This window comes from Ochotona curzoniae, unplaced genomic scaffold (genome assembly GCF_017591425.1).
Source record: "Ochotona curzoniae isolate NIBS_2020 unplaced genomic scaffold, NIBS_Ocur_1.0 contig_2754, whole genome shotgun sequence".
NCBI classification, from domain to species: Eukaryota; Metazoa; Chordata; class Mammalia; order Lagomorpha; family Ochotonidae; genus Ochotona; species Ochotona curzoniae.
Window position 1 is genome coordinate 30,931,091 of NW_024465582.1, and position 16,141 is coordinate 30,947,231.

At 41.3% G+C, this 16,141-nt stretch overlaps 1 protein-coding gene across 1 annotated transcript in view; it reads left to right on the forward strand.

The window, feature by feature from the left end:
* Positions 1–16,141, forward strand: part of IPO11 (importin 11) — a 140,431-nt gene that overhangs the window by 66,007 nt on the left and 58,283 nt on the right. Inside the window, exons 20-22 of the mRNA XM_040977596.1 lie at positions 4,218–4,331; positions 6,881–6,996; positions 14,906–14,982. Of these exons, the coding sequence (XP_040833530.1) occupies positions 4,218–4,331; positions 6,881–6,996; positions 14,906–14,982 (307 nt within the window). The remainder of the gene's footprint in view (positions 1–4,217; positions 4,332–6,880; positions 6,997–14,905; positions 14,983–16,141) is intronic.

Consider the following 16,141-nt stretch of genomic DNA (forward strand, 5'->3'; position numbering starts at 1 on the left):
GCTTCTAAATGAAAGGTCGTGGTTTCAGTTATATGATTTAAAATTGATATTAATATTTGGGTTTTCAAAAATGATTAAGAAAAATTGAAATTTTAAAATTGCTCCAACAGCACAGAGAACATTTTTTTCAATTAATTAATTTATTTTTAAATGATCTTACTTAGTTGATTAGGGTACAGAGGGTCAAGGGCTACAGGCAAGAGGGTAATCCCATTGTTTCCACACGAATACCATTTTTTTCCCCCTGTATCTGGGGTTAGGGGAGAAACAAAGAGAAAAGTCCCACCCAGCCTCCCACCCATCCCATGTCCCCGATGTGAGGCACACTCCGAGGGTCCTGCTCAAGCAGTTTTAACAGTTCAACAGTCTGAATTGCTGCCAATCTCGCCATTCCAATCGCGAGGAAACCTATTCAGAATCCACTGGCTGACATAGTGTTTTCATGGTTGGGGTTCTGAGATCAGCAGTTTAGTTGGAGGGATCTCTGAAGAAACTTCATCTGAGATGATTCCAAACCTGATTCTTGTGTGAATTTGCCAGTCCTTCACCCCAATCAGCTTATGCACATGCTCTTTGTTGCAATTGCTGGTTCACTTCTGTTTCCAGCCCTGTCATCCCCTGGAACCAATGGATGTTGTAGACTAGCTCGATCCTACCCACTTCATACTCGGTCCTCACGCAAACCAGTGGGAGCTGTAGCTTAGTGGGGGTGACTCCCCATAACCCCCACCAGGCCTGCTTCCTACCCTGATTCCCATGCATGCCAGTATGTGCGGCAGATTTGTTCAGTCTGTCCCACATCCCATTTAGCTCTGGTACTTGTCAGTGGGCATTGAAGCCTAGTTCAACCCAACCAACCTACATACTGGCAGGTTGGTGGAGTTTTCCAAGCTTTTCTTTCAGCACCTCTCCCTATGCCAGGTCTTGCGTGTACTGATGGTTCCATGGGCCAGCCCTCATTGCAATCCATTCCAGTTCTTGGTGTTGGCTGTTTCACCCCAGCCAAGGCTTGTCCATACCTAGACACTGCTCACACATGGCTCAGTAGGGGCAGAGACCCAACCTAGACAATCTTACATCTACCTAGGTTCTCCAGAGTGCTAGATGGTGCTGGCGTCTAGCCCAGCTTGGTGCATCCAGTCCCAGTCCATAATTGTGCCTAGGGAGATTGCAGCCATATCCAGACCAGAACGCAGCCCCCACTCTGGCCCTCACACTCAGCAGGGGGAACCCCAATCCAGCAAGGGTGTACTCTCATAGTTCCCCACCTGAGTCTATTCCCAGCCCTAGATTGCACGTGTGCCAGTAGTTGCTCTGACCCAGTTGTCTTAGCCCCTCACCTGTCTCAGCCTTTGCTTTCAATGCTGTGGCCTAGTATCCCTGGCTCATGCAGACCAGTTGGTGTAAGAGCCTAGGTCAGAATGACATGTGCTCCATCCTGATTTATTTACTTTGTGAGTTGAAATTTGCTTGGCCCTGCCCGGTCCACCCCCTTCCAGTTGCAGCTCGGCCCACCCCACATCCTGTTTTAGTATGCACTTTTGGGTGCTACTGCCTTGATCTGCCCAGATTGCCATTGGTTCCTTTACCCGTAAATGATGTCAGGTACCATGGTCACCCCTAGCTCAGCCCTCCGCCACTCCAGCTAACCTGCTGGACTTGTATTTCCACAGGGCTGGGCCCATACTTCCCCCAGAGAGTTTACCCTCCAGCCAAGTTCTCTCGCATGCTGGTTAGTATCTTGCCCCTGTCAAATGTGACCAGTCTACTATTCCACCACCCAGTCAAGTAATGGTACTAGCCCTGCCAGACAGGCCCCCAGCCATCGCTTTGGTGTGGACTGGTGTGTGGCAGTCAGTGATGCTCTATGCTAACAGTCCATCTCAGAATTCCTAATTTGGTTGGTGAATCAGTCTGGCCCAAATAGATCTTATGGACACTTCCCTCCAAACCATCAGGTCTCAGCCCCACGCTTGCCCGAAAGTTTCATGACCCTGTTACTGGGAATCACCCAGAATTCATCTCTCACCTACATTAAAGCTGGCTTTATTCATGAGTGTCCCTAGGCAGCAATTTCATATCCTAAAAACTCCAGAGCTCGCCGCTGGACAGCCAGCAGGCAGAGCCTGACACCATTAGGTGCCCCAGCTGCGCAATGCTAAGGACTCAGTCACTGCCTTTTGGCAGTGGCTTTGGCCTGAGACCCCAGCCTTGGATCAGGGCTGGCAGGGGCACCCCCACTCCTATAGCTGCCCCCAACTCCAAAGCTTGGACCCCTCCCAGACTCATCCTGCCGCAAGGTCTTGGTGGCAGGGCAGAGCTAGGACTCATAGAGAACATTTAAAAGCAGAATGTTTCATGTCTTAGAAGACAGATTTGTACTAAAAAAATCTCAGAAAAGCTGTGTTTGGGATAATAACCACTGTTTCAGTTAGGAAATACGAATTTTCTTATGTGTTCAGTTTTTGCAGTAAAAATTAAGTGTATTTTGTAGTTAAGTCTGCATTATATTCATATTTTGTTTATTATATGAATGATGTGTAAGGGTCGTGGTTTGCTTCCTTCTAATTCCTAATTCAGGAACTGAGGCTGTAATTAGCTAACACCTCTTACGTATCCTTTGAAAAGGCTGAAGTCCATCTCTGAGGTATTAAGAAAAGATAGCTGAGTGGAGGGTGACCCTTGGGACTTGCTCTAGAGCTTGCTGTTTGAATTTTGAGACCTTGAGCCCGTTTATGAATTCTAAAGCAATTGTTGAGAACAGCTATCAGTCTGTGTGCTTTGGCCTTTGTATGTAATTGTGATTTAATCCTAACACATACCTTGGGGTAAGAATTCAGATGTGCTGTGTTAAATGGAACCTGTCAGTGTTCAGATGTTTTAGTGGCCATGTCCTGCAGAAGCCAGGGTGTGGAACTCAACCAGGACTCCCTTGTGGAGGGCAAGCACCCAAGTCCTCGCACCCAGAGGGTCTTATGGCATTGTTTATATTGTTGTTTCATGTAGTGTGAGTTTTGTTTATACATTCACCTGTTATTGAGCATTAAAGTGATTTCCATGTAGTGGTTGCTTTGAGTGCTGGCGCAACAGAGTGCTAAGAATCTCTTTATAGTTCTGATTTTGATTCTTTTGGAGAACTAGAAATGGGAATTACTGGATCAAATGATAGCCCTGTATTTTTTTTTTTAAGATTTATTTATTTTTATTACAAAGCCATATATACAGAGAAGAGGAGAGACAGAGAGGAAGATCTTCCATCTGATGATTCACTCCCCAAGTGAGCGCAATGGCTGGTGCTGTGCCGATCCGGAGCCAGGACCTAGGAACTTCCTCCAGGTCTCTTATGTGGGTGCAAGGTCCCAAGGCTTTGGGCCGTCCTTGACTGCTTTCCCAGGCCACAAGCTGGCTGCTGGATGGGAAGTGGAGCTGCCGGGATTAGAACCAGCACCCATATGGGATCCTGGCGCGTTTGAGGCGAGGACTTTAGTTGCTAGGCCACGGCGCCGGGTCCAGCCCTCTATTTTTTGCAGAGCTTTTGTATTGTTTTTCAATGGCTGCATCATTTTGCATTCTGATCATTAGTGTGCAAATGTCCCAGGTGTTCTACATTCTTATACTCACACTTATTTTTTGTAGTAACCATCCTGAAAGCCATGGCATTTACATTACTCTGTTAAGTATAATATATGTTTAATTTTGTGTCTTTATGTATTAGGCTGATAATGCTGGCTTTCCTGTGAAGCCTACATATTGTATGTAATCCCTTCCAGTATTGTATATGGGCAGTATTTTGTTGTTGATTGAAACATCTCAGGAAGCTGACTTTGTGGTATAGCAGGTAAAGCTGCTGCCTGCCACCCTGGCATCCCATATGGGTTCTGCTTCATGTCGTGGCTGCTCTACTTTCTATCTAGCTCCTTGCCAATCACCTCTGGAAACAGTAAAGATGGCCTAAGTCTTGGGTCTCTGCCATCTGTGTAGGAGACCTAGATGAAAGTCTTGCTCCTGGCTTTGGCTTGGCCAGCACTGGCTGTTGCAGCAATGTGGGAATGGAAGCAGTAGACAGATGATTCCTCTTTTTGTAACTCAGCCTTTCAATGTACTTCATACGTTGTAATGTATTTTAATCATTTTCTGCGTGGGTTTTCCAGCGCTCTTTCTCTGCTGGTTTGTACTGACCGTCTGTACTGACATGCTTTTGCTTTGTTGCGGGGCAGATCCGACCGTACGTTGGCTGTTTGGTGCAGTACTTGCCTCTGCTCTGGAAGCAGAGCGAGGAGCACAACATGCTGCGCTGTGCGATTCTGACCACGCTGATTCATCTTGTTCAGGTAGGTCGCTTTTCCACAGAGCTGCTTAGTTGTTTTTTTTTAATGGTTTTTCTGTGATTTACAGTAAGTCATTGAAAAACGTTACATTTTATGTCCATGTGTGAACTAAATGGTTTTACAGCATTTGTACCACTAAAAGTACTTTGGAAATTTCTTTCATACATTAGAAGAATACTTCCCCCCCTTTTTTTTTGTAATTCTTTGATTTTGACAATCTTTACATAGTTGATTAGGCACAAAGGGGCAGGGCTACAGGAAAGCGGGTAAGACCATTGTCTCCACATTATTATTTTTTCTGTATCTGGGGTGAGTGGGGAGATAAAGGGAGAAGCCCCCCCTCCCTGCCCCCAGCCTCCCATCCATCCCCGGTCCCCAATGTAGGACACGCTCTGAGGGTCCTGCTCAGTTTGTTTTGATAGTTCAGCATGTCCGAACTGCTGCCATTCTCGCCGCTCCAAGGCCAGGAGCCGGGGTGTATGTCTTATAGCCGTGTGCGTGTCGGCAGTTGGAGCTGATGGATTGTATATCAGCAGTGATCTTGAGGTTTAAGAGCGCCGAGGGCGGTGGCCTGAGAAAGGCCAAAATGTCAAGGATGCTAAACAATGTGAGATTCATTTGAAGTTAGCTGTAGCTATAGTTGTATAACTATAGTTGAATATAATTTTTCCCATTTTCAGTCTTCTCTGGTATTTTCTTAAATAGTGCTTTCTTTTTTTTAGCTTTCAAAGTGGTTGACGATGAATTGTAATGATTGTAGAAGGTTCAGATTTGCTTAGAACTCCGTGTTTGGAGTTGTACCCATTCTGCAGCCTCTGCATTACAGGGTGAGAGTGCAGTGGTTAAACAGTTCTTCACTTGCTTACTGATGCCAATAGAAAAAAATGCATTTAAGTAAACAAATCCTACTTTCCCCAAGAAATTTTGAATGTTTGTTGATCTAAATCATCTGAACTAATTTTTCTTAATATTCTTTCTTTTTTGACTCCATATAAGTCATCTACATAGAGTGAAATTTAATTGAATTTTAAGGCTCGTTTATACTGTTTTATTAAGTAATGGCATTTTATTAGTTTCGTTCCTTTGGCAAATTTTTTAATAAGGTCTTTCAAGGGATTTTCAGTTACAGAAAAGTTCACAATTGTACCTGACATATTTAAGGAAAATGTTCATGTAGTTGCTTTTAACTGTGTATGCCACACTGACAAAGATTGAACTGAAACATAAATACTGTAACATCTTGTGGCAGTTGGCGAAAGGCGCAAAGTTTGTTAGAATTAATAATCTTTAAATTTATTGTCAAGCATGATGACTTTAGTTACTATTGTAAATAATAATGTATTATACACTTAAATAGTATGTTGGACTCTTTTTTTTTTTTTAAGATTTATCCATTGTTATTGGAAAGTCAGGTATATAGAGATGAGAGACAGAGAGGAACAGCTTCCATCGGCTGACTCACTGACTCACAGATGGCCGCAATGGCTGGAGCTGAGCCAATCCTAAGCCAGGAGCCTGGAGCTTCCTCCTGGTCTCCCATGCGGGTGCAGGGTCCCAAGACTTTGGGACGTCTTTGACTGCTTTCTCAGACCACAAACGGAGAGCTGGATGGGAATTGGGCCCACCAGGGTATGAACCAGCACCCATATGGGAACCTGGCGCATACAAGGGGAGAACTTTAGCTACCAGGCTGCTGCTCTGGGTCCTGGACTCCTAAATAATAATAATGCTATTATACTGTTAAGAAGATTTCAATAGGGGAATAAGCATTTATAACACTTTCATTTTCTTTATTGACATAGGAGTTATTTCTAAGTGAGACAGTATTTATTTGATAGTTTATTCAGTTTCTCTTCTGTGTTTATTACACAGTAATAATTCTATGGTTTAGAAATTGATGCTTTAGTCCTTCTTTGCTTCCAGAAGTAAGTAATGTGATGTCTTTAGTCAGTGAAAAAATAAACCCCTCCATAGATCTTCTTTCCAGAATATTTTTCAATACTTGATTTCTGTTATTTACTTATCTCTAGAAACATTTTAATGCATTTGTCCACATTTACATGAATGTACATCCTTTTAAAAACTTGTGCACACCTATAATTTTGAAATTGGTTATCATTTTTGATGTTCTTTTTTCATCCCATGCCAAATCTTGAGTCATGACCATAAAACATGAAACATGTGCTCCACATTGTGTTTGCTGTGGAACAATTTGGTGCATGCATTTTGTTTTAATTTCTGTGGTGAGAGTGTTCATAGCCATGGTTGACACTCTAATCACAGGGAGAGGAAAACAAAGTGTTTATTCTAATAGTGTACAGAATTTCTTAAAACGAACCAAAACTTTTTTTTAATGGGTGTTCGGCATTTAAATAGAACTAAGACAATTAAGTGTTTCCTCATTGTAATTGTAGTTTTACTAGTGCTTATATTTTTAATGTGTTGCTTTTAAGGCTTTTAACCTAATGGGTAATGTTTGGGTGGCAGATCTGGGGCCCTTGAACTCTATCCTAAGTATATATTGACATGCTGAATATTTATGCTTCCTCCAGGGATTAGGTGCAGACAGCAAGAACGTATACCCTTTCCTGCTGCCCGTTATTCAGCTGAGTACGGATGTTTCCCAGCCTCCACATGTGTATCTTCTGGAAGATGGTTTAGAATTATGGTAAGAGGATGTAGCTGAGCCCATGGATCTTACTTTTTTTTTCTCGGTGTTTTTCTTCTCAGTTGTCAATAAGGAAGAGGTCATAATCAGGGCTTTAAGCAAAACTGTTAACATCTGTTTACCTAATCTGGAAATCAAGCGGCTCCTCTTGCGGCACCTCTTATTGAATGTTGTCATGTAGTCAACATGGCTAAAGTTCAGATAGGAATTGACTTGTATTTCATCTCCTGGAATTTCCCATAAAAAATGAAAATCTTCAAGTTTAAAATTGACATTAACGTTTTCAGGCATGTAATGAATTATATTTGACACTTTTACTACTTTCTGTGTCACGCACTGAGACAATGTGTGTTTCCTTTAGTCCCAAATGCTGGTGTTACCTTATAGTTCTTTTTTTTTTAAGATTTATTTTATTTTTATTGGAAAGGCAGATATACAGAGAGGAGGAGAGACAGAGAGGAAGATCTTCCGTCCGATGATTCACTCCCCAAGTGAGCGCAATGGGTGGTGCTGTGCCGATCCGGAGCCAGGACCTAGGAACTTCCTCCAGGTCTCTTATGTGGGTGCAAGGTCCCAAGGCTTTGGGCCGTCCTCGACTGCTTTCCCAGGCCACAAGCAGGGAGCTGGATGGGAAGTGGAGCTGTCGGGATTAGAACCGGCAACCATATGGGATCCAGGCGCTTGAAAGGCGAGGACTTTAACCATTATGCATTGCGTCGGGCCCGCCCTATAGTCTTTTGTTTTAATTATTTCTGCTCTTTTGAATTTTCTTTAATGTTTTATTAACTTTTGTTGGGGAGGCAGATTTACATAGAGGTAGAAAGATCTTCCATCTGCTGTTTCATTCCCCACATGAGCTGATCTGAATCCAGGAGCTTTTTCTGAGTTTCCCACATGTGTGAATTAAACTAGTGCACAGGTGAAATGCTGGAGTTTGTGAGTGGAGGATTAGCCTGTTGAGTCATCAGGCTGCCACCTTAGACTTAGACTTTCTCTTTCTTTTTTTTTTTTTTTTTGCTGCTATGTAGATTCTAGTGTTCAAAGGTTTTTTTTAAAAAGATCATCCACCTTCACTAGCACTCTGTTCCTGTGCACTTCAGTGAATGTTGTGTGTGAGAGACTGTCCTAGAAAATCCTTTTAGTCTGTTAAGCTCATCCTACTGCTGGCAATAGCTTTCTCTAGAAACGGTCTTCCAAATTATACATTAGCATTCAAAAATTGTAGTATATAAATTAACTTCAGATATTAAAGAAAAAGTAAATCACAGTAATCAGTGATAGAGAAAATAGTATATATTTCTCTGTGTGTATCTTCTTGTGCCTTTATTTTTTTCTTCCCACTCTTTCTTTTTGCTTAAATGTCTGTGAATTAGCAGTATTGATTCTTTGCAATTCTTTCATGCAAATTATGAATTAATGTATGTCTTAGAATAATGAATGAACAATGTTTTTGAAAACTTAACTAAGAAACCTATTAATGAGTAGTTTGGGTTACTCATATTCTTTTTGAGATTAGAATATTGGACCCTAGTGGTATCTAGATGATTTCATTGTAAACTAGTTCCATGTTGCTAAGATTTTGGTGGTAGGCCTTTGCTCTAACAGTAAATATGTTTGAGGTTTCCACATTCCAAATTGGGGTGCTTGGCATTGTGTTCAGGCTGATTCCGGCTACTTTCTGATGTGCAGGCTGAAAGGCGGCAGGTGGTAGTTGACGTGGTTGGGGCCGTGCCACGTGTGTGTTAAATGTGCATGGAGTTCTCCTTTCCCTGCTTCAGCCTGCTGAGTCTGGCTCTTGTGTGTATTTAGAGGATGAACCCGTAACTTGGAGATTGAGCTCTGTCTTTCTCTTTGTCTGTTTCTCCCTTTCAAATAAACTAAATTTGAAAACATCAAACATTCTTAAATATCACAAGTTAGAGTACTATTTCTGCATTTTTAAAAATTAGGGCTTATGGCTCATCCTTGGAATCCTGTCTAGAATTGAAAATACTAGTTGTCCCATGGCACTAAGTCTGTAATTTGAATAACCTGTCCATCTTTATTTATCTGCCAAAGTCGGCAGATAGTTCCTACTTCCTGTGGTTGTTCCTTTTTTGGAGTTGATAGTCTCTTTCTTTTAGGCTTTCCTTTTTTCTGTGTTTCTGTGTTCTTTATCTGAAATGGAGAATGACAGGAAGGGGGACAGTTCTTCCATCAGTTTGTTCATTTCCAGAATGCCCTCAACAAACAGGGCTAGGTCAGCCCGATGTTAGGAGCCCAGAATTCTGTCTGACTTTCCTATGTGGGTGTCTGGAACTCATACTGGGCCACTTCTGTGCTGCCTCTCCGTTGCCTTAGCAGGAAGCTCACCCAAAGTGCCAAACAGCTTGGACTCAGTCCTGCCACTCTGGCGTGGGTGCAGGCCTTAAGACTGGTGGCTTAGCTTATTCTGTGTCATTTTGTGTCTTTCTCGATAAAGGTGTTCTTGTATGCAACTTTGCTTTTTAAAAGTTATTCTTGGGCCCGGCGCGGTGGCGCAAGTGGTTAAAGGTCCTCGCCTTGCACGCCCGGGATCCCATATGGGCGCCGGTTCTAATCCCGGCAGCCCCACTTCCCTTCCAGCTCCCTGCCTGTGGCCTGGGAAGGCAGTCGAGGACGGCCCAAAGCTTTGGGAACCTGCACCTGCGTGGGAGACCCGGAAGAGGCTCCTGGCTTCTGATCGGCATAGTATCGGCCCCGTTGCGCTCACTTGGGGAGTGAATCATCGGACGGAAGATCTTCCTCTCTGTCTCTCCTCTCTGTATATCCACCTTTCCAATGAAAAAATAATAAAAATAAATCTTAAAAAAAAAAAAGTTATTCTTACATTGAGAGAGAGGACGGGTGAGAGAGCACGTATGTGCAGGAGAAGTTGAGAGTTGCATCCATAGGTGGTGGATCTGGGATAAAACCAGGACCTGGGAGCTCAGGCCCATTGTGCCCTCTGGGGCAGGAACTGTCTTTGCTGCTTCCCCGGCCCGTGGGAGCAGGAAATTGGAGTTAGGAGTTGGAGCAGGGTCTTCAGTGGAGGGATTCTGTTATGGGGAGGCCTGTAGCTTAACCGTGAGGCTAAAGGCCAGTGCCCGCTCTTATATTTATGGTAAAGAATAGTATTTTTACTTTGTTTGGTTCTCTTTTTTTCCCTTTCCTCATTTTGACTAGTTTAATTTGAAGTTAACAGACTTGGTCATTTTATTTTACATAGTTTTTTTCCTTCTGTTGAGTAGCCTGATTTCTGTTGTGAAAGCTAGTAGAGTGACAACCTGAATAGCCTTCTAAGTCTGGGGAAGCCACAGGCTTAGGGAAGAATCTTGATCTGGACACATTGCGGAGGGCTCTGCTGTTGTGATTGTTAATGGCTTTTTTGTGTTCATTACCGTGCCTGTAACAGTAGTGTAGTATCTGCTTAAGCCAGTGTTTGTCCTGACTCCTGGCTCCCATTCCCTTGTCCTGTACATAACTGTTTGATTCTGAGAATTCTCTTATTAGTTCTTGTTCATTTGCTCTCACATCATGTGTATTCATCTTGCCTAAGTACCACATGGAAACTTGCAGGAGAACTAAATTGGGTTGATTCTATTGCAGAGAACTGGAATCTTTATGATGAATTATTATGTCTATTACTTTTGTAGGATTATCTATATCATAAAATATTAACTTTTTGTACATATGGTTTTTATATATTGATATGTTTAACAACCTTACTAAATTCTTAATAACTTGAATAATTTGTCAGTAAATTCTTTCTCCCTCTTTTTTCTATACTATATTTCTTTTGTGAATACAAACTATTGAACTTTGTCCTCTTGGCGCTCAGATTTTGTTGTTGTTAAGATTTTGTTTATTTTTGTTGGAAAGGCAGAGCTACAGAGAAGGAAGGAGAAAAGAGGGAGGTCTTTGGCCTATGATTCAGTCCCCAAATAGCCTCAACAGCTGCAGTTGGGTCTGTATGAACCCCATATGCAGTCCTAGTGTGTGCAAGGCGAGTCATCGCACCAGGCCCCAGGTTTTTTTAACCGAAGTGCTTCATTCCCTCCCCTTTATTTCTGCTATGGTGACTGCCATGTTTTTTCTCTAATTTGGGGGGTTTGTAACAAATAGCCATCCATGTATGAGGGAACTTCTAAAAGCATATTAGGAGAACCTCTGTATGAGTTTGAGAAATTGTTTTAAATCAAAAATAAACTTTAAATTCCATTTTCTTTTTCTTTTTCCTTCTTTCTGTTTAATATTATTATTTATCATTTTATGATACAGTTCCATAGGCCTTGGGTTTTCACTTCCCTTCCAAGCTCCCTCTCCCCACTCACTGAGTTCCCTTGTATTATTACTGTAGTATAGTTCTTCATAAACAGTCATATGTCCATCATGGTGGACATGGACAATGGCAGAGTCAGGCATCCTATTGTCAAGATAGAGTAAACAGTTTCATTCGGAGTCCGACTTTGATCTGAAAGTAGAGATACATACTGCATTGTATCCTCACATCTGGACATGATAGTCTCCAGTACACAGTTACTACACATCTCCTTAAATGAAAAGCCACAGAACAAAATAAGCAACAGGAAGAAAAATAAGAAATTTACAATTCCATGAAGTTAAATTACATGCTGGTAGATATGAGTCTCCATTACACAGTTACTATACAACCGCTTAAATGAAAAGCCACAGAACAAAATCAACAACAGGAAGAAAAGAAGAAATTAAAAATGCCATGAAGTTAAATAACATGCTACTGAATGACTAATATGTCCAGATGAAAAAAATTAAGAACCTTCTTGAAGAAAATGATGCTACTGTATGATCTGTGAATCAGTGAAGAATTTAAAGAGAAAGTGTTTTGAAGAGATGAAACTAAAAAAAAAAAAAAAATCAAAATCCATGAGACTATAGTTTCCGCCGATCTTTGTTGGTGAAATGTGTCTCCTGTAGGGAACAAATAGATGGGTTTTGTTTTTAAATTCAGTCTACTAATCTATGATATTTGATTGATGGATTTCAGTCATTTATATTCAGGGTTCATATGAATGGGGGGTAATTTAGTCCTGTCATTTTAGCAGTGGTTTATTAATTGATTCAATCTTCCTGTTCTTATTTTACTGGGATGTTCTTCACATTTGCCTTTGGTTTTGGTGGGTGCTATTTCTCTTTTTCTGTCAAGACAAAATCTTTAAGTATCCTTTGTAGGGCAGGTATGGAAGAGGCATATTCCTTTAATTTTTTTTTTACTGTGGGCTGACAGTTTTTTGCTTTTAGAATTTGGAATATGTCACTCCATTCTTTTTTGGCCTGTCAAGTTTCCTGTGAGAAAGCTGTCATTCTTTTATATGTCAATTGATTTTTTTCACGTGAGCATTTAAGGATCTTTTCCTTATCTTCAATTGAAGAGAGCTTGATTATTATATGTAGGGATGAAGATTGCTTTTGGTCAAGCCTGTTGGGAGTTCTGTGTCCCTACTGAATGTTGTGTCCCAATTCTTCTCTAGAATAGGGAAATTTTCCCTTATTATTTCATTAAATACGCTTGTAAGCCCAGCTTCTCTTTCTGCATCTTCTGGGACTCCCATAACTCTTATATTTGGCCTAATGTCGTTCAATTCTTGAATACTTTTTTTAGCTTGGCCCAGCTCTGCTTCCAGCTTTTTGTTTGTTTCCTTCTGGTGACAGGAAATATTTCCAATTCTGAAATTGTTTCTTCTGTTTCCTTCATTTTATTTTGAAGACTCTCCACTGTGATTTTAGTTTGTTCCACTGTATTCTTCATTTCTGATATATCAGCTTTCATTTGATTCATTTCTAATGTGACATATACCTAAATTCTGTGAACTCGTGCATTATTTACTTCTCATTGTTGATGAAAGTTTTATAACAAGTGTTTGAGTTCTATATCCCACATTTTCTTGATGTCTTCCTTAGTGAACTCTGCGGCTGGCAAAGGGGTTTGCTCCTTTCCAGGGAAGTCTTCGGTAATATTCATTGTGCCTTTGTCTCTTCTTTTGGTCTTGACCATTGTACTTCTAGTTATGAGATTCTTCTCCTTGGGGCAGGTTTCCAAGCTGTTTCACCCACAGGTCTACAGTTTGATTTTATTTATTTTGATTGGTACATGGCTCTTTGTTTGCAGTCACTTGTGCTACTCCCTCCAGCAAGTTCCAGGTCTGGGTTCTTATGTTAGACTTCCACCATGGTCTCCATAGCCCCAGCTCCTGGCTCTCCACCTCCCATGGTAGTGCTGAGGCTGCACTGTTGTCTGTACAACTTTTCTCCCACTTCTGTTTGGAGCAGGTCCCAGGATTAGGGGACCACCAGGTGTCCTATATAGCTAGGTTATTGGTGGTGGTGATCATGCCGAAATCTGTTGACTGATAGGTTTGAGGGCAATACGGACCTATTTTGACCTGTACAGTGCTCTAGTCATTACTATTTTCTCTGTGGGACCAGTGCAATGCACTGAGCTGAGTGAGTTCACTCCCAGCTCAGTACATGTGCAGCTCACTGTTTTTTATTCCTGCAGTCTTAAAGCTTTTTTCACTCTGTACAAAATGGTGCCTGATGTACCACTACTAAAGTTCTTGATCTGATAGCCATCAGGTCTGAGGGCTATCCAGACCTATCTTTGGTGGAACCTGTAGGATGTCATATTGTTGCACTTCACTGAGCCAGAAATGAGTTCACTCCCAGCACAGTGCATGTACAGTCCTGTCCCATAGTCTTTATCTCCTTATACAAAATGATGCCCAATTCAGCTCTATGGGGCAGACTGGTGTGTGAAATCCACCCTGTTCCCATACTGTCCATCTGGGACTTGCTTCTCTGTCTGCTCCTGGTCAAGTGAAGCAGACCAGCAGGACAGGCAGTTCTTTGGGTTTACCTCCTGAGCTTCCAGTGAACGTCCCTTCCCACCTTGTTGCTGGTAGAGTTCTGGATGCCAGTGTAGTTCAGATCACCACTCACTGAATGCCACTGGGGTATCAGGCACTGTAACACCACACTGTTGTGTCTGCTGCTTTCCTGTGCCTGTCAGTCTCCAGGTGCCCCTCTGCTGCTGTTCTGTCTTCTCCTGTTTCCTAGAATGTGTCCTCTCTGCCTTACACTGGCTAATGTTCTCCATCTGTTTAAACATGTCCTTACCCTATTTTGCTATCTTGATTCTCATTTTCTGTTAAGTCTTTGAAGTCATGTCATGCTTTTAAAGAATTTATTTACTTATGATTCGTAGTGTACTAAATGCCTATTTATGCAACATAAAATGTTTTATTAACTAGCTCATTGGGTTTCTCATTGGAAGGACATGCAAGAATTTGTGCCAGAAGGATATATATAGATTTATATTTAAGATTTATTCATTTTTTTGGTAAGGCAGATGAGATTTGCAGAAAAAAGGAGAGACAGAGAGATCTTTCATCTACTGAGTCACTCCCCAAGTGGCTGTATTGGCTGGAACTGAGCTGGTCTGAAGCCAGGTGCCAGGATTTTCTCTGGGTCTCCCACACAGATGCAGTGTCCCAAGGCTTTAGACCATCCTTTGCTGCTTTGCTCCCCTCTCCCCCCCCCCAAAGGGAGCTGGATGGGAAGTGGACCAGCTGAGGCGTGAACTGGCACCCATATAGGATGCAGACTCTTGCAAGGTGGAGGATTACCTGTTGATCTGTTGCACTGACCTCTGGGAGAATATATATGAAGAAAATAAATATTCCAACCTAGTTCTTAATCTTTTCGGACAATCATGCCTTTAATATATTATTATTTTATTATTTAAATACTTTTGTTTATGGTTTCTATCTGAAGTATATTTACTATTTGTATAAAAAGCTCACAAAATTTATTTTGGAGCATTAATGAGTGTTGGACATGGAAAAAGATTTACTTATCTGTCTTTTCTTCTTAGGTTAGTAACATTGGAAAACAGTCCATGTATTACACCAGAGTTGCTTCGTATATTTCAGAATATGTCACCGCTTCTTGGTATGTGTCAAAACAATAACTTACTAATATATCTTTTGGGACATTATAGGCAACTTTAAAATTATACCTTCCTCTTTTGTTGAAGACTCTTATCCTTACATGAATAGCTTTTTAGTAATTTCTAGCGTTTGCTTTCTAAACAGCTTCTTATTAATGAATGAACATTAAATTATAGCATATTATGAAAAACAGCAACAAGAACAAAAAATACATTCCTAGGAAAATAATGATAAATTAAACTTCCATTTTGGTTTGGTAAAATTCCTGTGTTTGATAGGAGCTCTATAAACTAATTATAAAACAAAATTAAATATCTGCTTTCATATATGCTTGTTTCCTCATGCTTCTGTGTTAAAGCAGTTCTGTGCTTATAAATCACAGTGAGCTTTGTATAAGTGTTTGTTTTACTATCGAACCATCCTAATGAAATCCTAAGAAATTACCTGTGTTGTATTACATTACTTATTAAGTAACTATAAAATTATGAAACTTAATGTTTTCGTTTTGTTAAATTTTATTTATGTATTTGAAACACACACACACACACACACACACACACACACACACACACACACACACACACACACACACACACACACACAATCTCCTGTCTGCCCGTTTGCTGCCTCACTGGCTATAGGTGGTGGGGCTGAGCCGGGCTGATGCCTGGAGGCTGATCTCCCTTCTGGGTGTCAGGGGCCTCAGAACTTGCGCTGTTTTCTGCTGCTTTCTCCGGTGCATTAGTGTGGAGGTGGTTTGGAGAGGAGCAGCTTGGGCTTGAACTGATGCTGCTCTGGGATGCTGGTGACATTGGCAGCTTCCTAACTCGCTGTGCCACAATGCCAGCCTTCTCAATATTTTCTAAGCAATAATTTTGGAACATGTGGCCAGAAATGTGGATGTTGTTCTAGGACAGGTCCTTACTTCTTTTAATCTTGAATACAATCTAATTGGAATCTTTACAATTTTAATAATTGTTAATAATAAGGTAGTACATATTGTGTAGCATTTTCAGGTATGTAATAACTTGAAATATCCTAATATTGTTTATGAAATTGTTCTGTGTCAGAGTTGTTAGTGCAGGTTCATACCTACACTCATTGTGTTTGTAAGAAGTATGTGCAGTGCCTTTTACTAGCCCTTTGAGTCTCTTTCAGTT